Here is a 27783-nt window from a genome sequence, read left to right on the forward strand (position 1 = left end):
CTGCGCCCGGCGGGCGTGAGGGTGGGCAGCGGCAGCGGCAGCGGCTACCGAATCGCAGCCACAGTCTGCAACAGTAACCGAGCCATGGCTCGAGCTGGCGGGCGGCACAGGCAGACAGCAGCCGCGGCAGGCACACGGGCCGCGTCAAGGGAGCCGGGGGCAGCAGGATTCTAAGAAAGAGAGGGGCGAGTGGGGGCCGGGCTGGGCGGGCTAGGGGCACCGCGCTCTCCCAACAGCACGGATCCTTTTTGGAAATTAATATTAAAAAAGAAAAAAAAGAAAAGAAAAGGCAGAGGGGAAGGTAGGAGCAAGAGAGAAGGCAAGACACACACAGAGAGAGCGAAAGACACAGATCCCCACAGTGAGAGGAAGAAAGGCCACAGTCGCAGGCAGCCGATGTGAAGACTGGACTCTGTGCGCCCCTCGCCGCCTCTGCCCGGCCACATCGATGTTGCAGCCCGCTCACCCGCATCACGATGAACGCACAGCTGACCATGGAGGCGATCGGCGAGCTGCACGGGGTGAGCCATGAGCCGGTGCCCGCCCCTGCTGACCTGCTGGGCGGGAGCCCTCACGCGCGCAGCTCCGTGGGGCACCGCGGCAGCCACCTGCCTCCCGCTCACCCGCGTTCCATGGGCATGGCGTCGCTGCTGGACGGCGGCAGCGGAGGCAGCGATTACCACCACCACCACCGCGCCCCTGAGCACAGCTTGGCTGGCCCCCTGCACCCCACCATGACCATGGCCTGTGAAACTCCCCCAGGTATGAGCATGCCCACCACCTACACCACCTTAACCCCTCTGCAGCCGCTGCCGCCCATCTCCACCGTGTCCGACAAGTTCCCTCACCACCATCACCACCACCATCACCACCACCACCCACATCACCACCAGCGCCTGGCGGGCAACGTGAGCGGTAGTTTCACACTTATGCGGGATGAGCGCGGGCTGGCCTCCATGAATAACCTCTATACCCCCTACCACAAGGACGTGGCTGGCATGGGCCAGAGCCTCTCGCCCCTCTCTGGCTCGGGTCTGGGCAGCATTCACAACTCCCAGCAAGGACTTCCCCACTATGCTCATCCCGGCGCGGCTATGCCCACCGACAAGATGCTCACCCCAAATGGCTTTGAAGCCCACCACCCTGCCATGCTCGGTCGCCACGGGGAGCAGCACCTCACGCCCACCTCGGCCGGCATGGTACCCATCAACGGCCTTCCTCCACACCATCCCCATGCCCACCTGAATGCCCAGGGCCACGGACAGCTCCTGGGCACAGCCCGGGAGCCCAACCCTTCGGTGACCGGCGCGCAGGTCAGCAATGGAAGTAATTCAGGGCAGATGGAAGAGATCAATACCAAAGAGGTGGCTCAGCGTATCACCACCGAGCTCAAACGTTACAGCATCCCACAGGCCATCTTCGCGCAGAGGGTGCTCTGCCGTTCCCAGGGGACCCTTTCGGACCTGCTGCGAAACCCCAAGCCCTGGAGCAAACTCAAGTCCGGTCGGGAGACTTTCCGGAGGATGTGGAAGTGGCTGCAGGAGCCGGAGTTCCAGCGCATGTCGGCGCTCCGCTTAGCAGGTGAGCCGATGGGCGCGTGGGCCAGATAAGGGACCGAAGGTGGGAGGGAATGAGAAAGGCTGGGCGCGCTTCGTCCCGCTCCGCCTCCCCTTTCTTCAAGAGAGGTGTCTCTAGACCTGGAAGAGCCAGCTCAGGTAGCCAACCTCCTCCTTCTCCTTCTCCAAGGGCTCAGCGCATTGGGCTAAGGGAGGCTTCGAAGACCGAACAAGGCGGCCTCCGCGACTTCGGGGTTGCATTTTTGCTCGCAGACAGAGCTGCAAGGTTTTGAGCCGCAGGTAGAGACTCTTAGAACCTGGCGGAACACTGGGCATATGGTTCTCAGCGGAGCACAAGAGGGTTTAGGAAGGGACAAAGAATGCCTAGAAACTAGCTACCGTTGTTCAAGGCATATACCGCGCGCGGGGCCGGAGCTGCTCAAGCTGCCAGTCAATATTTGGCTGAGCTGGCTGCGGCGACCCACTCTTGGCCGGTTTTATTGGCGCCGTGCGTAAGGGGAGCCGCACTTCAATAGGGTGTGTGTACACAGATTCCAAACCTGCAGGCGATGAGTGTCACGGCGGCGGGGCTGCTTTGGAAGGGTTATCATATATGCGTTGAGTGCATAACGGGCTGTAGAAAGGAAAGGGACAGAGGCGGACAGTGACCAGGTCCCCAGGAAACTCCCGGTTGAGCCTAGGCTGACAACTAGCTTTTTTCATCGTCGTGATTTTTTCCCCCATCTAAGTCTCTGCGCTGCTACTGGGTGGGAATGTGTAAATGTCCTTCGAATCAGCAAGCCGGCCTCGCAGTTCAAAATCCCTAGCAAGCTGTATGATGTTTTTTGAGCACTGAAAGTCTCAGCTGCCAAGTGCAGGCACCAGGCCCGGCTCCTGTGTGGGCTAAGAGACCTAGTGGACAGCTGTGCTCAGCTGGAACTGCATCAGGGATCCAGGAACACCCGGCGACCCTTGAAGACGCGAGAAGAGGGCAGCCTAGGGGCGGACTTTGTTCACAAGACCTGGGCGGAGGTTGTCGCCTTGATTGACTCCAGTATCCACGTCCTCCCACCCCAAAACCCCCAGCCCAAGCCACACACACAGCCTCATCTGAGCCCTGCGCCTAGGTCTGAATCTTGGTGAAGAGAAAGGTAAACGCTGGAATGAGGGTTTGTTAATTAACTGATCGTTCTCCATTAATTCGTCCCTAGAGAATGAAAGACAGTCAATCCGCTCTGAGCCGAGAGCACTGAGCCGTTTCACAGACTAAAATCAAAGCATGAGGCCGAGCCCCCCTCCCCCCACCCGGTGCCTGCCAATGAGAAGCTGGGGAGAGGTAGGTGCGAACTAGCCTCAGATCCTAGCCTGCGAGGCTACCCTAGCGTTTCCCCGGATCTGGACTCTAGAGGCCTTCCGTCAAGGATGCCGCTCTGCCTCAGCCTCTGACCGCCCAGAATTTCTGGCATAGCTAAGTCCTTTGCTGTACAATTCTCAAGTGACCCCAGGAATCTGGTGTGGCCTCAGTTCAGACAGGGGACCTAGACTGACTGAATGCCATCCTTTAGCCTCCAGGTTCCATTAGGTAGCACTCTTTGTAGTGTTGGCTTCATCACCCCTGAGGGCAGCTGACCTTGCTGCTCTCCCTTCGGCCGCACCTTCAGAACCATCCACAGCACCCTCTTGAAGTCATCTCTCCTCACATCGTAGCAGGACACACTGATACGATAGGTCCTGTAGCAAGATGGTTGTCTAGTACTGGAAACCTAATCTATCTATCCTGTGCAAGGCCCACTGGCCTCCAGATAAGAGAACTGAGCCAGGGATTTGGGCGGGGTGGGGGGGTTGACTGCTTGGGCGAATGAAGACCAAGTCCTAGAACCTGCACAACAAAGGCACGAATTGGGTGCTGAGCAAGTGCTCGTGGGACGGAGAAGGTCATCATAGGGCTACTATCTACACACCTACGTCCAGATGGCTAGCTCTGTTATTCTGGGCTCCAGGCATGTGGCCCTTTCCTAGACTGTGTGGAAAATGGGAGGCTGCAGTGGACATGAAACCAGAGCACACAGGATGTCCTGAGACACCGCAGAGCACTGCCTCTTTCTTTTCTTTTTCTTTTCTTTTTTCCCTTTTTGGTCTGTTTAACATAAAGGAGTGAGAAGGATTGGGACTGAGCCTGCAGGGGGAGGAGGGCATGCTAACTCCAGAAGCTCAGAGCCATCCCGTTCTCCCGTAAAAGTCACAGCCTATTTTGGAGCCTCCAAAGAAAACCCAACCCTGCTCATTGATTTCTTTCTTTCTTAAGAGAAGTCGGTCTCTGAGCCTTGAAATGGTTGACTAGCAGGCCTCAGTGATGGAGCTTAGGACTGACCCGCCTGATGCTTTGGTGTGGCAACTGCAGGAACTTAGTGCCTGCTCCGCAGGACCAGCCATTGCAGCTTTGCTGGCTGCTACACCAAAGAGCAAATCAGCGTCTTTTCTCAACCCCCTAACAAGAGCCTGCTGAAATCCTTTACTCTTTAGTGGAAGAGAGGTTCTCCATTTGCCTCTCTGTGCTCCGAGTTCCACTGCAGCTTCTCTGGAGGGTCAAAAATCTTTCTGCACGTGGCAGTGTGTTTGGGGAGGCGCCTTCTGGTGTATAAATTACAAGCGCTGGTGAAAGACTGGAGGAAATTCTCACCAAATTAACTACCTTTTAAAAATCAATATATGTTGCCTCAACGTAATGCTTGCTGCTGCTCATTAAAACGCAGCGTGACCAGGCGCACACCGTTTCTGGTCCCGAGTGGGGTGGGGAAACCAAGCTGGGTGCCCCGCCTCTGACGTGGGCGTCTATCAAGACAGGAGGAGATTAGACTCCAATTAAATATTCCAGAAGGCTTCGGCCCTTCGGCAGTAGCTGGCAGCAAGGAAAGAGACTGCAAGAGACACCCACCAGTGAATGTGACTGTAGCACTGTGCACCCAGGAGGTGGTGACCGCTCGGGTCCTCAGCCCAGGCAAGGCTGTGTGCTGAGCAAGCCGACCCTGTGGGAGGTGAAGAGACCTCCAGAGCCCTGCAGGAAGACAGCCTGCCCTGCGGCACCCCGGACTTCGCCCCCTTGTGGTCGGGTATTTACTCCTCTGTGCTAGAGGAAGATCTAAGCTGAGGGCGGATGGGGGGGGGCATCCTACCTGGAAGTGGCCCTGAGAAAGTCTTGCCCAACCCAACCTGGGCCATGTTTGCTGTGAGTGGCCTTGTGGCCTGGTTGATTGATAACTGGCTCTGCATACGTCCATTTGCTTTTGTGTTAATATTTATCCCGACCGGTGACATTTCAAGTGTCCCGTGCTGCCCCTGCAGCGACAGCCAGGCAGGAATGCTAGGCTGGGTCTTAGGAACAGCATTTGTTCAACTCCTGAAGAATTCTGGGTGGAGAGGGAGAAAGAGGCCAGGACTGGGCACAAGAGATGCCAAGGCTGGAAAGGCTCCTGGGTTACAGAGTGGGAGGAGAAGGTGGTGCCATCACACAGATTTCCTGGCTCCCTGAGCTGTGGCTCTCCCGAGGTGCAGCTGCTACTAGCCCGCTGCAGCTTGAACAAAGGGCCCGTAGGGCGCGACCGACCGTGTCCGCCTTGGAGGCTGGGGTCAAGGCCTAGAATGGCTTTCTCCCAGCGAGGCTAAGGGATAACCCGTTATCAGGAGGCAGCCGAGAGTCCCAAAGCCTCCAGGGATGAATGGTAGAGTGAATTAGGATAGTTGGAACACACACACACACACACACACACACACACACACACACACCAGATATGAAGTCAAAAGGACTTGGGACAGTCACCAGAAGGCTCTGAAAGGCATCTTTCCTCACAGAATCTATCTCTCCCCTCCGTGGGTTAATAGTTGGCTTTGTGTATTTTTCGTTGGTGAACCCATAAGGAGAGGAGGTGCAGGAGTTTGAGTGTGCCTGTGGTGATAATTAACGATAGTAGTTTTTGTAGCCAGCTAAGCCTGCTTAGACCTGGTGGCTGTGAGAGAACACCCACCAAAAACAAACCCCATGGCATGTTCAGAAGCTGCCTGCCTATCCTGTCTTCCCCAATTCTGAGTGCTATCCCCATATGCCCAGGAGCTGGGGTACTGCGGTCATTCCAGACCCAGCTGCTTACAACTGACACAGACGATATAACGGACAGTACCGCTGTGTCGTAGCAGCGAAGCCATCCAAAACCTATAACGTGACTATCTTTGAAGCTTTCTGCCTGTGCAAGCCAGACAGAGGCGAGAAGAACTGGCTTTGCTCCCGGATGAGCAGAGGACGCTGCTCACGACCCCTAGTGGCCGCCTAGCGAGGGAACAGGAGATAGATGTTGGGCTGGCTGAGGCTTTGTTTTTAGAGCATCCTTGTCCTAAAATTTTCTAAGCAGTGTTTTGATAGGAAGAGGCTGTGGAGGAGGAAGAGGATGCCTAAGAAAAACTCCATCGAGGGAGATGGGATTCCTTCCCTACCAATTACAGCCTGAATTCTAACCTATCCAACCCCTAATCCCAACCTACCTAGAAAAGGTAAATATTTCAATTCCATGCACGAGTTACGCTGACATTTTACCTGAAAGGGGCGATAAGTGCAGAGGTGACCCTGGCGATCTGAACTCGGAGGCTGGGACCAAAATAGTCTGCACAGATTAACAGTTCCTTTGTTTTGCTTGCTTCCCAGCAAACTGGTCTGAGTGAGTCAGAGGGCACCCCTCAGGCCTTAAGCTTAGAAGCCTTTGTTTTTCCCTCCCATGGGGTGAGTGAAAGGGCTGTCAGACCCTGCAGGCTTGGAACCCTGGCCCAGAGTCAGGACCCTGGACAGAGCCCCGCTGCCTCGTAGCCTAATCCTGTACTCTGTCCCCAAAAGGCAGCTAAGACGCCAGAGAATCTCATGCTATAGCAAAGAAACACTAATAGCGAATATTCCGAAATTTAGGAGAGCCGGAGGCCCCTCCTGGAATAAACACTGTCTCTGTCGGGTCGTCGAAAAGATCAAAACCGTCCTCGAAGATCAGGTGTTGATTGGTTTGTTCCTACGTGGCACGGCACGTGCACACCAGCATATAAAATCGGACTTTGCGTCCCGGTGGGTGTGACAGGAGTTGGATCATTAAGCTAAAACGTTCAATTCAGTCCCTTTGATCCGTGCTGGGGAAAATCTATAGTCATCTCTAATCTACGAGGTCTTTAAGGAGGTTGTTACACTAGCTGTTTGATGTCGTCATCTCCCACATCCGTGGCAAATTCAGCTAATCAAACACGCTGGTCCCCAAAGTTCTCTCAAACAACAGTTCTTATATACCGGTAAAATCCATTCTTGGTTTTCTTGTAAAGAAAAGGAAATATTCAACTCTAATGGCTGTGGGTAATTTAGAAGGAGGTCCCCAGGCATCTCACTCCTCAGCTTCCATAGTTAGTGTCGGCCATGCCCTTGAAGCGGTAATGCCCAGTGTTCTCAGTAAACTGCATACACTGGAGTATTTAGCCACACGTTCATTTTTGTAACTCAACCCCAGTGGCTGGAAAGTGAAATCACCAGCTTCATTTCAGAGCCCACTTAAATACTAAGATTTCCACAGTTTGATAAAATGGAATGGCCCCCAATGTGAGGAAGCTACAGAAAGAGGATCTCATGAAGCTGTGCTTGCTATAGCATCCGTTTCTAATATATACAAAAGTATATATGCATCAGCCCATATGCATCGCCAATCATTCTCTGTGTGTGGACATTTGAACAGGACGAGTGTGCACCCTTAGAAGAGAGCCACGTTATTCCTACATGGAAAACGCAGCCTCACAGTCTGATAAGAAGGAACATCTTACTTCTAATGTAGATGAGTTTGGTATACAATCATACATTCATATACCACCCATTTTACAGGCTTTTATTTAAAAAAAAAACAAGCATATTCACTCTGATAAAGCTTACTTTCTTCCCGAGGTGACAGATGACAGGGTGACACTCTGACTATTTGATACAAATAAACAATTATTTATCAGGGTCTCACTGTTCTGTTATCTACAGACCTTTCTTCCCAAAGATGTTACAATGGAACAAACAGCTTCTAAAACATTTTCTGTCCTTTTAATGTGCTGATTTAATATGACAACAGCAGAGCAGAGCCCAACCCTAGAGGACAATTTGTCAGGCTTGCCATATGGATGAATAAGAGGAGAATTTAAGTCGTTTGCTTACATTGTCTTTATTCCATGCTGTGGTGGACGCTCCCATTTAATTCTCCCTGTCTATCCAATGGCTCATAAGTCGTACTACACATGGAAATCGCTTAAAGACCTAAACAGCTAATGTCTGGCTGCAACCCCAGATATTTTGATTTAATCAAATGGGGTGCGACCCAGGCTCCCAGGTGATCTTAATGAACGTGGAGGTCTGGGAATCTATATGGTGTGTAGTAGTTACTTTGACTTTGTCTGATGCTTTCTGTAGTGGGTTAAATAATTTATCTCTGGTCACTCCACTGGAATTTACTGGTGCTCTGGACTCAGTTTCCCCAAGTTAAAGGCTCTAGCCAGACATAGCCTCCACCAATAACTTCTGTCGCCAGTTTCAGGTCACAATCTATACACCCAGAATGTGAGCTTCATTCTCTTAAGCATCCATCCAGCAAGGTCTGTGCATCATAAAAGCCCTTGACATGATAGAGTAAATATTTTCTCCGAGGCTCTCAAGGAAAGCTCTTGAAACAATTCTTTCTTCTCAGATGTACAAGGGAGATTTCTTTTAATTGATCCCCTCCGAAGAAGAAGCAGCCAGAGTGGTAACAGATGTGAAGCCCATGTCTCTCTACCCACGTTTTCACTTAAACAATTATCGATAGGCAAGGCCCATCTCATTAGATATGCTCTGCGGGTAAGCCTGGCCCTCTGGGACCCACCCATGCCTGGAGGAAGGCCCAAAGGCCCAAGGCCACCCGTGCTTCCAAGGCTGATGTTCTCATATGCCTTTGGCTCTGTTCTTCCAAAACTTGTTTGTTACTTCAAATTTAAGACTGCACGCACACACACACACACACACACACACACACACGAGAGAGAGAGAGAGAGAGAGAGAGAGAGAGAGAGAGAGAGAGAGAGAGAGAATGAGAATTGACAAAAAGCTCTGCTTGTATGTTGGTGATTGTTCGAGAGCAACTTGATTTCTGTCACATACCCAAGTGCCTGCCACCCCTCTTCCTTCGCATACGTCATGAGGTAAAAAGAAGGGACAGTTTCTGAAGTCATTACTTTCTTTTAACATCTGATGATGATTTCATGGCCCCAAAGACAGTTTGTCAGAAGAACACAGCAAACTATGTGCTTTTCATTTCCTTTTCCTCTTGCCTTCTTAAACAGAAGAATTGGAGGGAGGGGTGTTAAATATACGAGCGTGCGAAGCACGCCACCTAGTGGCAGTGGCCCTTACCGCAGGCGCCTCGACGAGTGGGTCCGGAGCTGCTACCGTGATTCCAATATTGATGGAGTCACAAAAATCGTTCATTAAGGCAATTTAATCTTTGCTATTAAATGTCCTTTCAATTCATTTGGGGTAATTAAGATGCAGTTAAAGTGATTAAATTCTAATTACTTATGCTAGAGAAAGACATATTTGTCACGCTAATGCTGTTAGAGGAAGGACTCAGAAAGAAAGTTAACGTTTACTTCAAATGATGCAGCTGGAAAAATCAGTTCCTCTTTTCATCATTAATCTGGTGAGCTGGGCGATTATGTAATGGCACTACAAGCTCATTAAATAGGAGAAGTGCTGATTAAAATGACTGCCAGGAGGAAAACTTGAACAAGAAGTAACTCAGTACAGTACAGTCAGCATTCTTGGGCAAAGTCACTAGGTGTTCAAGCCTCCAAGCCCTCACCCCAAGGTAATAAAAACCCGGTAAGCTTTATCCTCAGATTGAAGAGGGGTGACACACAGAAGGCTTTTATTATCAAACCAAGTGTAAACATTACAAAAACAAACAAACAAACAAACAAACAAACAAACAAAAACCCACGGGGTCTTATGCATTCCAGGCTGGTCTTGAAGTCACTCTGTAACAAAGGGTGACCTTGAACTTCTAATCCTCCTGCCTCCACCTCCTGAGTTCTGGGGTTGCCACCCTGTAGCGCTGGAGATAAAATCCAGAGCATTCAAGCATTTGAGGCAAGTACACAACCACCTCAGTTCCAGTTCCAGTGCTGAGAAATATTTTAAAATAAAGAATCACTCCTCAGAGTAGAGATAACAAGGCAGCCAAGCAGGCGAGCAGTAGCAGAGAATTCCTAAGGTCAACCTAAACCAGCATTTCCCCCTGTAAGCTGTGGGAGCCACTTCCCACAAGGACTGTCACTAAGTAGTCCCTTCCCCAGTTTCCTTTCCCTGTAGTGAGTGGGTCAGAGTCTTCTGCACTAAGTATCTGTTACAAATTAGTTTTCTGCATTCCAATGTAAAGTAGTCTTTGCATTATAAAGAAGTTCACTGATGCTGTTCACAGTCTCACGGTCTCACAGTCTCCAGCCCCTTAGGGTGGCTTAACTGGGAGTGTTCATAAAGGAGAGTCAAATGGATTTAAAGTTTGCTTTACACACACACACACACACACACACACACACACACACACACACAAGCTTTTTAAGGAGATGCCTCACATTTCCCAGGGAGGTGGTTCAATAATAAGACTCACCAATGAGATAATTGGGGGTTATTTTCCTAACGAGATCCATGTCTTTTAGTATAGATAAGTGTGCATATTGAAACCACAGTTGAGGTTGTCTCTGCCTCCTGTTCATCCCACTGGATATTATTGCTGTGCACACCATAAGCAAAGAAGTGGACATGATCAAATTCGTCAGTCAATTAAGTTAAACAATTACCTTTAGAAATAAATAGATTATTTGAATATTTAAGGTAATTATGAATCATGTCATGCTGTCTTTTTAATGTAACATTTGTATTAATTCTTTGATAAATTCATACATGACATCATGCTGTCCTAAATTACTAGGAGTGGGCAACTCTGGATTAAGAATCAAGTGCCCTCGAGAAAGGTTCATGCAGTAATTAGTTCTTAGATCTTGTCAAGTAAGTTAACCTTTCTGAGCCTCTATCTCCTTAAACGTAAATGAAGGATTTGGCCTTTGAGTCCCTTCCGGGTCTCATTCTGTTATTGACTGCCTCCTATCATGACTGTGTAACTGTGGCAAAGCCCCGTGGGCACCTTCATCTCCTATCTCCATTCAGTATACTGTCCACCTATATTAAGATTAGACAAGGTGTGGGGTGCGGGGCTCAGTCTGGATGGCAATGTCTCAGGCTTGCTCTCCAGTCAGATGATCAGGAGGCAACAGTCCATGCCGCCAGGAACATTGCCTCCTGGCACAGAAGTACTATAGTGTAATATTTGATTGCCTGTGTTCCGATAACACAAGCTAACGGGGATAGCGTGGGTTGTCATGGACACATATACATTACTTACATACTACTGAGGGAATGTAAATTAACATCTTTGCTATGACAAATTTGCCATCGTCATAGAGCTGTGAGCCCACACGTGACTAGGAACTCCATTATTTTGTATAACTCTAAACCCACAGCATTCTTGGATATATGAAAAGACTGACCCTGGAACCTTTAATTCAAAAAGTGAAAGAACTTGAGGGCCCAAATGTAAGTGCACTTTATGAAGCAGAATGCTCTTATATAAGGCAAAACTCAAAAGTAAGCAAGACTAAACAACTGTGTTTAGAGATATATGGAACATGATATAAACTCCTTTTTCACAAATTGGGAGGCAGAGGTAGGCAGATCTCTGAGTTTGAGGCCAGCCTGGTCTACAGAGCTAAATCTTTTTGTCTCTGACTCACTTTGTAACCAAAGCTAGCCTTAAACCTCTGATCTCCTTCACCTCCCCAGCGCTAGGACTACAGGCACGAGCTGCCCATATCTTTTGTTCTCTGCAGACTTCTTGGATCTGAACTATTATAAAGCTGGTGGCTCCTCTCCTTCCCCAGCTTAGCAACAGAAGCATCCACCAGGCTCGATTTTAGTGATGGAGAGCAAAGCCCCATGCACTCCACGTTCCTCTGGGGGAGAAAATCAGATTGGTGGAGAGGGGTGGAGAGGATATGTGTTGAGAGAGATCCCCAGATGCAGCTCACTACAGTGCTGCACACCTGTAACCCCTGCAGTCCAGGGCTGAAGCAAGAGAATAAGGAAAAGTCGGTGGTACTGGGAGTTTAATAGCAAATGGATTTTATTTACTTCTCTCTTATTTCTGGAATAGTCCCTTGCATTGCTCAGTGTGCACAGGGTATGTATATAAACTCTGTAACTTCTTTGCATTCCTTTCCATTCTGAAGTTCACTTAAGATTTCAAGGTTCCTGTAGGAATAGCTACTTCTGAATGCACATCCTTCCAACTTGAAAGCTATCAGGATTCAGTGCACCCTTTCTTCTCGGAGTGAGGCTCAAAGGCCAGCAGCATCGGCAGCAACTGGGAACCTGGGTTCAGCCCTGACCTCCTGCATCTAAATCTGTATTTTCACAGGGTTCCCCAGGAGGTTTCTATATCTGTACGTTCTGAGAAAGACTTTAGCCAATCCTTCAGCATGGCCCTATTCCTTCATTCGTACAAACACTGACCGGCTGGAGACCCTCATGCACCAGGCTGCTGGGCTAAGTACACAGACACAAAAGAGGAACCTTAAAAGTACTGGCAGAGACCTCGTGTGTCTGTACAGGCTAAAGGGCCTCTGGCAGCAGGGGCTAAAGGCAGTTGTGGCCAATTGTGAAATGAAATGACCAGATTCGTGCTTTTGAAAGCATGCCGGGATGGTGGGGAGCAGATGAACAGTTGTGTAGCAGCTCAGAGAGTTGGTCTGCAAACCAGGGGGGCGTAAAAGCTACTTTAAAAATAAAATGAAGCAGGCATCCTGGGAGGGGGCGTGGGGACTAAAGGCTGTGACCCTGTCTTGGGAAGTTGAACACTTGGGTATACCTTGAGCCACCAGACCCCGTAAAGAACCAATGTAAGGGGTCGAACACACCCATCCCTGGTGTTAGAGGAACAAAAGTAACCCCAAGCACAGGGCTCCAATCTGTCTGCAATGATTCTGAGAGAGGAGACTAAGCGCAGGGCCTGTGCATAGCAGACAAGTGTTAGCTCATCTTGGTTGAGTCATGGGTCAGCCTGTGGTGGTGGGAACAGCACTCTAGAAACACATGTCGTTTTATCAGAAAGAGAATCCTGCTTTTCTTTAATCTAGTTGTCTTAGTTTGCTTTCGATTGCTATGATAAAACACTGACCAAAACCAACTTGGAAACCAGGCAGGATGGCACAAGCCTTTAATCCCAGCACCCTTGCGGCAGAGGCAGTCGGACCTCTGTGAGTTCCAGGCCAGCCCAGATTATATTAAAAAACAAAGACACAAACAAACAAACAAAAAACCTTCGGGGAGAAAATGGCTTATAGTCCATCATGAAAGATCAAAGGGAGGAACCAGAGGCAGAAACAGAAATAGACCATGGACATGTGCTGCTAATTGCTTACAGATTCCTTAGCCTACTTCCTTACAGAGCCCAGGATCACCCGGCTGTGGGCGCTCACAATGGTCTGGGCCCTCCCACATCAATTGTTAATCAAGAGAACTTTCTACAGGCTTATCTAGTGGAGAAATTTTCCCAACTGATACTCTTTTTCCTAGATGGTCCTAGTTTGTGTCTAGTTCACAAAACTACCCAGCACACTAGTTATTTAAGTGGTGGTCCCATGAGCCCCCAAACTGAAAGAAGAGTCATTTCCAATTAATAAATATTTATTTTTAATATGTGTCGTATGAGCATAATTTTTAAAAAGTTAAGCGATCAGTAGGCACACAAAGTTCTCTTCCCAAACCATTCTCCTGTTACTAAGTTTGTCAAGATACTTTCATGTGTTTTCAAGTACTCTATACTAAATTTAACAATACAATATTCAATATTCAATATTGTTCAATATTACCATTCCATCAGGAATAGGTTGGAAGGAAATTCACGCACAAAAGGGTTGGTTATCTGTATAGGGATTGAGGGGGTGGGGCTGAAGCTTGGGGAAAGGCCCGATTCTTCTGTACTCTCCAAAGATAACCTATGGCTTTAAAAGCATGTAAACGTGTGTGTGTGTGTGTGTGTGTGTGTGTGTGTGTGTGTGTGTGTGTGTGTAGGGTGGATGGTCCAGGTTGTAAATAAAGAAAGGCCTTTTCATTTCCCAAACTGAAAATTCCTAGGGAAAATGGAGAATGCTTCCTAGGGGAAATGGAGAGTGCTTCTTGCTTTAATTTTTTGGCCAACAGTTGCTGCTCTAGAAATGCTTATTTCCACATTCGGCAGTGTGCCATTGTGGCGGGCTGAGTGACAGAGTAGAGAATCAGTACAGGGTGGCCATGTTCTAGGGAGGCGGAAAGTGGTCCCAACTTCAATGTGGTTCATGTTTGAAAAGTATCTCGGGGGCTGGCGAGATGGCTCACAGGGTAAGACCCTACTGCTCCTGCAGAGGGATTGAACTTTCAGCACTGATGCCAGCTGACTCACAGTCACCTGAAGCTCTGCTGCAGGGACTCTAATGCCCTCTTCTGGCCTATATGGGCACTGCATCCACATCCACATGCACACACACACACACACACACACACACACACACACAGGTACGTAAAAAGATACATGATTAAAAATAAAAATTTTGAATAAAAATGTTTTGTGTTATTACATTCATAGTGGAATATTTGAAAACACATAAAAATAGCAGAGGCCATAGTGATCCATCATTCCTCCTGCCCAAACTATGAGTAGCATTCATTCACTCATTCATTCATTCCAAATCTATGTGGAGACAGGATGGTCACAATCTGCAGTACAGCAAATGAAGCACGCACACTGCCTTTGCTCTCAGAGCACTTAATGCCAGAAAACATTTATGAATCTCCTATTTTATAGTTGTGCTATAATTTATTTAATCAATCTCCTATTTTTAGACACTTACATTGGTCTATAAACTACTCAGGGAAATAAAGTTTTATGGTTTTATATTTTAGAAGTATCATAATTCACATGTCCTCTCTGACAACCATCCCTATCCTTGAATATTTTACCATATTCAGGGATTTTGCTTGATTTTGCTATCGTTAAATGACCTGGCCGCCTGCAGCGTTTAATAAATGCTGGAATTTTAATAAAGATTTGGCTTCCTCTTTCAAAGATGGTATTATATGCCTATATGGAGACTTTTGAAAATATGAGGTTATAGCAAGGAAACAACAAAATTGCTCATTACTCTATGACCAAGAGATGACACCTTTCTAAATATTGGTTTATTTCCTACTTGCTTGAAAAAAAGACCCTATAATATTGTTAATTCTTTGAGAGTTTCATGAACAGTATTTTTCTCATAACCACCCCACACACACTTCCCTGTAACTCCTCCCAGATTCTCTCCACCTTCCTGCTCTCCCGACTACGAGGCCTCTATTTAAAAAAAAAAAAAAATCAACCCACTAAGTCCAGTTTATGTTGCATAAATTGTGGGATTAAAATTTTACACAGATACACACACACACACACACACACACACACACACTCATGGGTGTGAAACCATCCACTGGAACATACTGAACCAATGAAGGACCCCATATTTAAAGAAAACTAACCCTCCCTCCCCCAGAAGCCATCAACAATTAGTAGTTCCTCAGCTAAGTGTGGAGGCCTAGGAACCTCTCCCACCTCATACTGGAATTCTCATTTGTTGATCTTGTGCAGGCCCCCCTTGGTAACCATAGTGGTCATGAACTCACAAGTGCAGAGGTCCTGTCGTGTCCAGAAGATACTGCTTTGCTCCAGTCCCCCCTGACCTCTGGACCCCATAATCTTTCCTTCTAGCTTTTGAATGGCACGTATATACGTGAGATATTTGCCATGAGCCTGGTGACCTGAGTTCAACCTCCTGGACCCTCGTGGTGGGCACAGAAAATCAATTCCCCAAGTTGTCCTCTGGCCCCCATCTGCACACACACACACACACACACACACACACACACACACATGCAAACACACATGCACATACACGCATACACACATACATACATGCACATACACATGCACACATATACACATGCACATACATGCATACACACACTTACACACATAGGCACACACATACACACAAATAAATAAATAATGCAATAAAATTTAAAGTGCATGTATAAGCTATACTGTAAGTTTTTATTCTATTACACAATTAGGTTGATAGAGCATGTTCAATCAAACATGCCTCCATGTTGTTAAATACCATTCAGAAGTGCAGAAAGCTGTTTACATTTTCATTTGGAACTCATTTAAAATTATGAAAATCTTCAGGGATCAATAGGGCAAAGGCCATCGGGAACTCCCTCTGCTGTGAGCACTGGCCAGGGCTAGTGTTTTACTTACTTGCTTTATGTTTGTTCTCTTCGCATGGGAGTTTATTTTCTTTGAAGCCATGTACACTCACTGCGGCCCACCCCTCACCTCAAAATACTTGAGTGTCTTCCTAAGCACAGGGATATTTTCTTGTTCAGCATTGCCAGGTGACTCAGTGGTATCCTTAGAGCAAGGTTCTCCCACCCAGAATTCTGTCTCGATTGTGCTTCCGAATTTTAAGTGCAATAGTCCTCTTCCACCCTTTCTCTTTTACAGAGCTGGTATGTTTGAAGAAAATGCTATTCTCTTTAAAATTTGTATTTGTTTTTTATGTCTATTCATTCGTTTGTTTGAAGGCGTGTGTGCATGTGTCTATGGGTGCGTGCATGTGTGTTTGTGTGTGTGTGCCAGCATGCCAGGGCACCTATATGGAGGCCAGAGAACTATATGCAGAAGTTCAATCTCTCCCCCACTGTGGGGGGTCCCAGAAATTGAACTCCAGTCAAGTGTTCTTTATTTCCAGCCCCTGTAGAATGCGCTCGTTCTCCTGTGTGTGCTTCTGTTGTTTCCTCGTGTTTCCATTGAGCTTCTGCTCTCTTACCCAGAAAGCGCCATGGGTGGCAGTGTGCCTTCTCTGAGGATCACATCTGGAGGCCCCCAACTGTCTGTTCCTCCCTTACCTGGTGAGTGAGTTTTGTTTAACCAAAGTGTTGTCTAATTTCTACACTGTATAATCTCTGGGCATTTCCTCCCTTCCTTGCAACTAAAAGGCAGTGGAAATGTTCTACTTCTCCTCAAAAGTCCCTATTTAGCACCTGTTTATCTTTGCCTGCTCTGACTCCACCCTCAGCACTGTGCACGCCAGACAGGCAGTTCTCAGCGCTCTCTCTCTCTCTCTCTCTCTCTCTCTCTCTCTCTCTCTCTCTCCCATTTACTATTGGTGTGAACTCACACAATTCCTTTTTTTTATCAACAATTTGCAAAATATTGCTTGCTTTTAAATATCTTGGTGCTCAAGTTTTCTCATACTTGGCTAATGGGAGCCCCTCTTATGTCCTGTGACATGGTATTACTATTTTTTAAACTTTTCACCATACAGTGATATTCCAAGTTTGTTTGGTACCCTCCCTGCCCTAAGCCTTGGGTTTACCCCTTCCTTGATGAGCCATGGCTTATCCTGGTGGATAAGGAAGGCATTAGAGACAAAGAAGAGCTGGGTACTATCTGTGTATGCACTGTTAGCATGGCTTTGTTTCTCCATTCTCTCAGATAAAGCTGGGAACTATATACATATATTTACACAGAGATAAACATAAACAATAAACACATTTATACATGCTTAGTATTTATATTCATATTGCATTTATATTAGTGGGCATGTCTATAGTCATATACATATATATATATATATATATATGAATCCATACGTGATACAGCATGTGTAGGTGTCAGGAAAAGTTACAGTAATCAGTTCTCTCCTTCTATCATGTGGGTCCTGAAGATGAAACTATATTTTCAGGCTTGATGACAAGCTCCTTTACCCTTTGGGCCATTTTGTGTGTGTGTGTGTGTGTGTGTGTGTGTGTGTGTGTGTGCGTGTGCGTGTCAATTCCTGCACCCACACAATTGTTAAATGATCCTATGGATTTTTTTTTGCCTTTCCTTATGCCCTATTTGTATATCCTTCTTCAGTCTACAGTCAGAAACCTGACATTCAATAATCAATTATCATCCTGTCTCTCTTCCTCCTCTGTCTTTCACACACACACACAAATACACACAGAAAGACACATACACACAGAGCAGAGAGAGACATACACACAGACACACATAGATACACACACAGACATATATACACACAGAGGCACAGACAGACAAATACACAGAGATACGCACACAGACATAAAAACACAGAGACACAGACAGACGACACATACAGAGAGATATACACAGAGACCCAGACATATATACAGACAGACAGACAGACAGACAGACAGACACACACACACACACACACACACACACACACACACACACTTGCTAGTCCTGTAGCATGTCTGGAAACAAACCTGCTCAACCAATTTTCGATAGGGATAACTCCCAGCTCTTCCTTCAAATACATGTCCCCGAATCACTCGGGAGCTTCTCAGAAACCCCGCTGGATCAGAAGCGCTGAGACAGACGCTCATCAGTCATATCTTAACAAGCTCCAAAGTGTTTGTAACATACACTAAACTCTGAGACTCCGCTCACCATTGTACCATAGGTTTGTCCTGTTCATCTGTTAAGTGATGGGCACACCAAAAACTTCTCTTCCTCCCTCTGGTCCTGAAATGTGTACCCACCCAACAAGCTGCTTTCCAGTCTCCCTGAACTCTCCTCATTAGGTGCTTTGCAAAATGAGAGGGGCTCCATTAGTTAGTGCTCAAAACCCTTACAGCCAGGGGCCGCACTGTTGGTCAGGGGTACAGAATGTCGTCAGCATGGTAAACCTTGTGTTCGATTCCCAGCACCAAACGCCATGGATCTGAGCAGCCTAACGTCCACTCTCATCAGAAGCGCCTGATTCAGGGTGGCATTTATAATCTCAGTTCCCCTTATTCGGCTCAGGCAGAATCTTCACATGGCGCAAGTCTAAGGAATACTGACCCACAATACCTCAGCTCTAGCTATGTGACTGAATCACCTGGGGCTGCTGTGCACACTGCACATCTAGATCTGGGTCCCAGGTACCAGCTTCTAATGCTTCCCAGTTGGTTCCAGTGTCTACGCACCACTAAGAACTCCCAAAGGCTCTTCTAGCCTTTTGCACTGCAGAGTGTAGGCTAGCCCTGGAGCCCAGGAGAAAAGCATGATGCCATCACCTATGGAGGTGGGGAACCAGTAGCCAGAGGGATCCAAATGGCAAGATGTTCAGAAACATGCAGTCTCCAGAAAAGAAGCAAAATGACATCTTTGTGTGTTTCCAACACATTATCCATGTGGGTGCTTCAGCCCCAGAGACTGGGTTTTCCCAAGACTCCTTTCTATGGGCCATTTCATGAATTTATTGTTATGATTTCCCACTACAAGGGAGGTAGATCTGTGCTGTTCACACCCTTACATCCAACTCTTGGACTAAAGATATGACTCAGACACAAGAGTGCTAGCTTTCTCCCCAGCATGCATAAACCAGGCATGGCGATTCTAGCACTTGGGAGGCAGAGGCGGAAAGATCAGAAGTTCAGAGTCATTCTCAGATACATAGCAAGATTGAGGTCAGGCTGACCTACGCAAGACCCTGTCTTAGGAGGAAAAAAATTCCAATTATTTTCTCCTGTACCCTGAACTAGGGATATATTGATATACTCCAGATTTAGCAAGGAAGATCACAGTGTACCTTGACCTTCTGGAGCACAGAGCCTGCACTTGCCCACCAATTGCTTGTGAGAGGCATGGTCAGTCACTCTACTCATTTCAGGGTCTCAGACAAACTTAATTCCCCTGCACCTTCTGCTTCTCCATCTCCATCTTTCCAACCTGTTCCCTGCCTGACCTTGAACCACCTTCTGATTCAGGGAATCACAGCTTCCTTCACCAAGGACTCAGCTGACTGTCTTTCTCCTTTATTCCTTTTTAGATTTTATTTTATTACTTTATGTGTGTGAATGTTTTATCTGCATGCGTGTATATGCACCACATGTGTGCTTGGTGCCTGCAGAGGCCAGGAGAGAGTGTCAAATTCACGGACACTGGAGTTACAGACAGTTGTAAGTCATCGAGAGGGTGCTGGAATTCAAACTCAGGTCCTCCGCAAAAAGCAACAAGTGTTCTTAACCACTGGGCTAATTCTCCAGCCGCCGCTGATTTCTAATGTCACTTTAGAAATAATCTACTCAATAGAGTTGCCCTGTTTCAAGAGTAGCCATTCAGGAACAGTATTTTTGAAATTCGATATTAAATTTTAGTCTTTATTATCTCTAATTTCTACAGGCCCACATTTAGTCTATTTATATAACAAGAATGCTAGTTTGCTGGGGGGAGCGTAAGGGAGGATCTGTGGTCTAGCCTTTTTGTTAACCATGTAAGAAGATTGTCTCCACTCCACTGGGAGAGATTGATGAGGAATGAACTAAATTGGGGGTGGGGATAGGGAGTGGGATGGGGGGTGGAGTGATGGGGGCAGGGCTGTTCTGTTGTCATGGGAACCAACAATTTTTCCCTGGGACAGAGGAAGCATAGAGAAAAGGAAACTCTGGAACCTGGCCTTACTCTGTAAGGAATCCTTTGTATGGAAAGAAGGAAGACATGGCATTCTGAGTGGAGGGAATAGCTTAGGTGAAGCTGTAGAAGCATGAACGTGGTTGGTGCGTTTGGGTACAACTGAGCAGTGTGGTACGAGTGACAGGCAGGGCGTGGGCAGTCAGGAGAATGCAGGGTGGCGGAGGTCATAGTATCAAGATCCTTGAGTACTGAGGTAGAGCAGAGCTTTCTTCTTGGGCTTCAGGAGACCCCTGTAAAGTTCATTTTTCAGGGTATATTATTGGCATATTATGGAAATTTATAGTATGGTTATACAGAATCTTTCCAGAAATCCAAACGAGGCAGATGCTTCACTCATTTGAAATCAACTATAGGAAATTAGTTTAATTTGACTGTGCACAAGTATCCCTCTCTGTCACTCTTTATTCCCTTGAGATAGTCTCTCACTGGACCTGGAGCTAGACTGGCAACCAGTAAGCCCCAGCAATTCTCCAGACACAGGCACTGGAGTAACAGGCCCATGCAGCCCCGCCCATCTTTCGATGTGAGTGCTGGGGACCCAAACTCAGGTACCCAAGAGCAAGAGATCTTACCTGCTGAGTCATCATCTCCTGTCCCTGGAAACTGGTTTTTATAGTTCTGGTTTTGTTTTTGGTTTTGTTTTTAATAACTTTTAGTTGTTATGAATTCTATAAAATGTATAGATGCTAATTATAAATCAGATCAATAAATTTTATAATTCACAATAGGCATACATGAGTTAAAATGCAAACTAAGCATGTAGTTCATCAAGTCAGCTATATATCTCGACTGGCTTGTGGAACACACATCATCACTGCAAGAACCATACCAGTTACTGGGCTCCAAATGATCGAAGGGCTTCTAAAATATTTTTTGATTATGTGAATGTGTTTGGGTATGTGTACATGATGCCCTCAGCTCCCCGTCTCTCCTCTTCCACATGGAGGCTAAAAGGGCCTCATCCTAGTCTGCCCCCACCTCATGCTCATCCCTGCTTACAAGACCAAGGACTGACATTGACTTACGAGCATAGTGAGACAAACGGATGTGGAACGGAGTGTCTGCCCAGCTGAACCAAGAGACCATCATACAGTTCAACCCAGGCTTTCTGAGGAGTCCATTTCATTTTTGGGTTGGGGAGTGGGTTGAGACAGGATCTTGTAATGTAGCCCAGGTTTGCCTCCCCCAACCATCCCCATCCCCCAGCCTCCCACGTGCTGTGCTGGAATTCCAGGCCTGGCTTACGCTGTCCATAACTTCCACAGAGGCTAACAGGCTAAGGTCTGTTCAGAGATCATGGTGGTTGCTGGCATTGTCAAGCCATGAAGTTGTTTTTCTTTTTACTTCTTGAGGAACCTGGCCCAGGTTGGCATAAGGATTTGATTAGCTCCACAGCAGAAACCAAGCTTGTGACAGAATGAGTGCTTTTCCCATGGCATGATCTCTTAGGCCCCTTTGAGCACACAGCACTTACACACTGAGAAAGACCTTCTCTCCAGCCACAATTCCACCTGTGTGAAACAGCCAGCCCTAAGACAGACACTTGAAACACAAGCAAGTGCATTCAAACAACTGTTCCTACACCTGTAATGGAAGACTAGAAACTCAGCTTCAAAAGCATGCACACACATATTCCTGTTACACATGTGCGCATGCACATATTTTAAGGTGTATCTTTATGATTTTTAATTAAGTTTATGTGTATGCCCGTGTGTATATGAGTGTAATTGCCTGCAGAGGCAGGAAGGATTTTGACAGATGCCCTAAAGCTATACATAGTGCGAGCCACCTGACTTGGGCTCTGGGACTCAAACCCAAGTCCTCTACACTGCAGTATGTGCCCTTAGCTGCTGAGCTATTTCTCTAGCCTCTATTTCTTTCTAGTGATTCAGGGGTCTCGGAAGTTACAGCATTAAACCGTTTGTGGAGTCTGTGGTGCTTGTCATGGCTTTGAGCTCTTATATCGATGATTTGAGCAATTGTGAGGGGCATGGATTTGTTTTTCCGCCTCCATCTAAATGAGATTGAGTCTGGACTTGCTGATTACAGAGCCACCGCTCCTTCATTTTGTTGTTGTTCTTGTCATCTGTCCCTTGGAGGGAGACAGGATCTCCCTTTGTATCCTTATGGCCTGGGATAGATTACAGGAGTCTATCACACAACTCGTGTCTTATTTGCTCTTTTTCTAAAGCAGTGAAGGAGTCTGGGGATGTAGAATACGTAGAGGGATGGGGTAGCTTGCATGAAGCTTGGTTCAGTCTAAATGAGATGTGATGGCACTTTTGCCTACAACCCCATTCTTGAGGGGTCCTCAGACCCTCATTCTGTTACACATCACGGTCCAAGTTGGCTTGAGAAATCAAATACTGTCCCAAACAAACAATAAGAATAGAAATAAAAACCCATAAAGATCAGAGGTGGTACAATGGAAGTCAGTGCAGCAGCTACACACTGAGACAGAGAGACGGAGGTTTGCTTCAAATACTATTTGATTAAGGTCATAGTAGACTTTGGAAACCAGAAGAGGTGCTTCAGCCCTGAATGGTGGTTTCAGAGTCCTCAGAGGCCTTCCGCTGATATTTGCTCAGTTAAAGAGGTCTCCAGGATCTGACAACCTCAGAACACAAGTTAGAGTCAGCAAAGACTTGAACCCAGTGTCTGACTTGCATACTGACTTAAGAAGGAAGGGAAGCTTGGTAAATTTATATGCAAAAAAAATGTACAGTGATGGGAATTGAACTCGGGGCTTTGTGCTTGCCACTAAGTTTCACCTCCAGCCTCTAATTTGCAAACTTCTGCGATACTTCTTAGGAACTTATGGTTTTAATCACATCTAGGAATGTAATCTTGCTTACAATTTATTACCAACCTGGGAAACAAGAAGCACACTGTAACTGAAGACATCAAGCTCAAAAATAGCGAGGAACTTGCACAGAATTCTCTTTACAGACTATGGTCTGTATCTGTATCCTTATTCATCCTTGTAAATGTTCCCCCCAGACCATGATATCCATGCCCACACTTTCCCAGACAGATTCCTGGCACTTCTCAGTCAACACTTGGACTTATTTTATTCTTAATTTATGTGTATGCATGTGTGTCTTATGTAGGTATGTACACTCAAGTACAGTGCCTAAAGGGGCCAAAAAAGGGTGTCAGATCACCTGGAGCCAGAGTTAGAGGCATCCATGAGCTACCTGATGTGAGTGCTAGGAGCCAAACTCCCAGCCCCTTGGAGAGCAGCAAGAGCCATTAATTGCTGAGCCATCTCTCCGGCCCCATCAGTCAACACTTTTCAGTGCTGGAAAGATCTTTGAGTCATTGTGGAAGGAAATTTGACAAGGTGATGTTCAGATCCTTGGCTCAGAGTCGGTTCTAGGGTATCACTATGCACCACACTTTTAAAGTGTGTTCCAGTGCCAAAGCTTCTTAAAATCTAGGTAGTTGAGCACTGCTTGTTTATTGGTGTATTTTTAATCTACATGTGTCTTGGACATGTAGTCCTGTAATGTGGGGAAAATGTCCTGATAGGACTATACTCGTGCATGGGTATTCCAGCGATGTCAGCATCTCTGACAGTTCTCCCTACTCACTCTTAGTTTCCTACAGTGATCCTGTTGTAGGTCAGTGACAGCTCACAAGGCAAGCCTGAGGCCAGCCAACCACACATTAAGAAACACTCCTCCAATGGAAGCAAACCCTAAAAGTCTCTGATAGCATGAGCTGGGGCACATTCCCACATTCCAGGATGAGTTGTGTACGAAGGTCGGGGAGGGGAGGGGGTATCTGAATTAAATAGCTAGGCTTCATCAATTAGCATTTCCAAACTGACTTGACCTCAAAACTCTGTTCACGGAGTATCTTTTTTTTTTTTTTCTTTCCAGAGCTGGGGACCGAACTCAGGGCCTTGCGCATGCTAGGCAAGCGCTCTACCACTGAGCTAAAGCCCCAACCCATGTTAATCTTTTAACACCCTGAAGACTCAGTTTCCAAAGCACATTTGGCTCTGCTTTGCATATTATAGGCAAAGCCAGTTCCCAGACATTATACTTCTGCCCTTTCCCTACTGTGAGCTCACCATCCTTCTGCCTCCATTCCCCTACCTGCTGTAATTACAGATGCTTGCCACCTGCACCTGGCTCTTTTCTCTCCTTCCCTCCTTCCTGATGTGCACAATCCTTCTGCCTCCTGCATGGGACTATGAATGCCCACACCTTGCAGATTGAAGCTACTCATCTGGCTGAGGCATCTCTCACAATTCGCCACAGGATCCTGAAAGCACGTTGACTTGCCTCCTTCCTGGAGGGGACTCATTGGGGCTTCATGTGTCTGCAGTATCCCCAAATCCAGTTCTGCCTCCCTCCTATGGACCCACTCCTATGTATATCTTGTGTGTGCCTTTGTCTGTGAGCACTTCCCTGCACTGCAGTGCCTCTGGTCCCCATTCCTTGTGCATGCATCCCCAAGCTCGCACATACATGTGTGGAGACTCAGACCTCTAGCTTGAGCTTTTCTATCTTGGTGTGGGTCACCTCTATCTGGTAATGTATCCCATAGACATCCCAAAGCATTTCTCTCATTTGTCTGGTCTCTTAGGAACTCTAACAGTTATACCTTATGGACGCTTCCAGAAGTATGGCTTTGTTTTTGCATGCTATTCCTCTTCTCCTCTGGTCACCTCATGGCCTAAATGAGCTTGTCTGTTCTCTCTTCTATTGACACCACAGCCTTCGTATTTGGCAACTCAGGTTTCTCTCCAAATGTAGCATGGAAATACCATCTCCAATAGCCCCATAGGGTCTGCACTCCCCTTCCAGCCTGCATTGTTCAGGACACCCTAACTGGGAGTCTGGAGGAGGAGGCTAGCCAAGTCCTTGTTCCAATAGAGTTTCACCTCCCAGCTTTCTGACCCTGCAGTATCTACAGCACTTGAGACCTTGACCAGAAAAATATAGTGACCTACATTTCCCCGATATGAGTATTGTATGATTTATGACTATGCACACCCTACCACAAAGGACTTGGGGTTGAGTGGATTTGAGAAACAGGTGTGATATATGAATCTTGAAGAAGAGGCTGTCTGGTAAGGTTTCTCCAGGTGCCATTGGCCTGTAAATCCTCCCTTCAAAGACCCCTGTGGAAGAGAGAGTCTCTCTGCTCTGATGCCAGGTGGAGACTGATGGCTATGGGTGGCTTCAGTCCACGGAATCCTGCCAAGTACCCAGGACCTGCTTCAAGCCCTTCAAATGTGCTCCCTGGTTAGCTGGGAAATGGACGTCTCTGCAGAGATTTCCCCTAGCTCTGCCTTTTGAATGATAGATAAGTTGAGGCTTCGCCCAATACTGTTATTTACTTCTCTATAAGTATGCGTTGTATAATTTATCATCCAGAGCCCTAATGACTTCCAAGGCTGTATTTCTAGCTCAGACCTGTCCCCTGAGCTCCAGGCTCCATACATCCTGCTGTCTTCTGGACAACTACCTATCGGAGATCTTTAACAGAATGCCAACCCAGCACTTCCAATGCACTTTGTCCTATATACAAGTAATTACACCCTCATAAAAATTTATTTTTTCCATGTGCCATCATCTAACAAGAAACCTAAAAGTATTCTGAACTCTTTCCACCCGGGCCCCTAAGCCAGGTTATCAGGCTCTCTGGATTCCACCTCCTGAGAAGCATATCCCACTCCTCGGTTGCCTCTGTCGAACTCTGGGTCTTCCCCACTGCCAACTGGCTTCTGTCTTTACTCATGGTTTCTGGGAGACAGAGATGTGCATGCTGGGAGAAGATGGTGGTGCTTTAGAAAACACCTTCTGTGGGGGAAGTGTAAGGTTAGAATATGATGGAGTTATACACATAGACCACAGACACACACGAATAAAGAAATATAATTTTAAAAGTTAAAAAAAACCCTAAAGTTCAAATTAGGAACTAGAAAAATGGCTTAGTGGTTGAGAGCACTTGCTGGTCTTCCAGAGCACCCAAGTTTGGGTCCTAGAACCAACTCAAGTGGTTCACAAATGTCTGTAACTACAGATCCAAAAGATCTAATAACCTCTCCTTACCTCCATTGACACCTGCATTCATGTGCACACCACACACACACACACACACACACACACACACACACATATATATATATATATATATATATATATATAGAGAGAGAGAGAGAGAGGGAGGGAGGGAAAGAGAGAGAGGGAGAGAGAGAGAGAGAGAGAGGGAGAGAGAGAATTAAATGTCCTTCTAGAAGAGAAACACAAACAACTCATTTAGCTGGAGGCTTGGTGGAGCTACCTGACAGACTGCAGAAACTGGTCAAAGCCAGGACCCACCCACAGTGCACAAAGTGCCACCTGTATTTCAGCCCTCTGTGCTGAAAAGTTTTCCTCCCAGCCATTCTCGGTGCTTTAAGTCAGGGGTCAGCAGACAGGAAGAAGGCTGTGAGGAATGACTGACCAATCCCCGGCAGGGAATTTTTCTAAACATCTTCCATATCTCTTTGCAGCCTGCAAAAGGAAAGAGCAAGAACACGGGAAGGACAGAGGCAACACCCCCAAAAAGCCCAGGCTGGTCTTCACAGACGTCCAACGTCGGACTCTACATGCAATATTCAAGGAAAATAAGCGTCCGTCCAAAGAATTACAAATCACCATTTCCCAGCAGCTGGGGTTGGAGCTGAGCACTGTCAGCAACTTCTTCATGAATGCGAGAAGGAGGAGTCTGGACAAATGGCAGGACGAGGGCAGCTCCAATTCAGGCAACTCTTCGTCTTCATCAAGCACTTGTACCAAAGCATGAAGGAAGAACCACGGACTAGAACCTCGGTGGAAAAGCTTTAAATTAAATAAAAAAAAGTTTTTAAAGACCAGGACCTCAAGATAGCAGGTTTATACTTAGAAATATTTGAAGGAAAACAAGTGGTATTTATAGTCCAAAGAAACCAAAGACTAAAAAGCTCACCTGCATTCTGACTTTGTTCAGAGACACATACTTCAGCGGGGCAAGACTCGGCAAGAAAGATGATGGAGAAAACGTCGGATCTCGCGCCTTCAACCCCTGCACCTCACTGTGCTCGGCTGCTCAGTGGCTCTAAGCACAGTAATGTTTGAGCCATCGAGTGGACATCTTTTAAGATCAGACGTTCTTATCTGTTCCACCACACTGCAAAGGTGTGTAGTGTCTCAATATCACGTGTGAGTATGTGTGTGCATGCGTGCACACGTAAACACACAGCAACACCAGTGTTTAGGGACTCAGGCACGGCTGGTCTTCAGGAAGGGTTGCACCATATGACATGACCAAGCTGGTGTGGGATTTCTAAGTTCATTGGATCTGAGATGTGAGTTTTCTCATCTAAGCCTAGCGTTTGAACCTGCCAGGCCCACAACCTAAATGCAGATTCAAACCCAGCAAAGAAAATTTGAATGGCACCTAAACCAGTACGCTCTCTTTGTTTGTTAAGAAATGTTCAGATATTTTTAAAAAAAAAATGAAACAAGAGTCCATCCATTAAAAAAAAAAAA

The 27783-nt window shown here is 46.8% G+C and overlaps 1 protein-coding gene across 2 annotated transcripts; it reads left to right on the forward strand.

The window, feature by feature from the left end:
• Window positions 1–27783, forward strand: Onecut1 (one cut homeobox 1). Of its 2 annotated transcripts, XM_006243404.5 has the most exons (3): window positions 1–1581; window positions 16597–16674; window positions 26766–27692. In XM_006243404.5, exons 1-3 carry the CDS (start codon window positions 477–479, stop codon window positions 27056–27058), a joined length of 1476 nt encoding a protein of 491 aa, XP_006243466.1. In that variant the 5' UTR covers window positions 1–476; the 3' UTR covers window positions 27059–27692. The 2 variants fall into 2 exon arrangements, with proteins under 2 accessions (XP_006243466.1, NP_073162.2); NM_022671.3 differs by lacking the exon at window positions 16597–16674 and having other exon boundaries at window positions 240–1581; window positions 26766–27783.

Source organism: Rattus norvegicus, chromosome 8, assembly GCF_036323735.1.
Source record: "Rattus norvegicus strain BN/NHsdMcwi chromosome 8, GRCr8, whole genome shotgun sequence".
In the NCBI taxonomy this organism is placed as follows: Eukaryota; Metazoa; Chordata; class Mammalia; order Rodentia; family Muridae; genus Rattus; species Rattus norvegicus.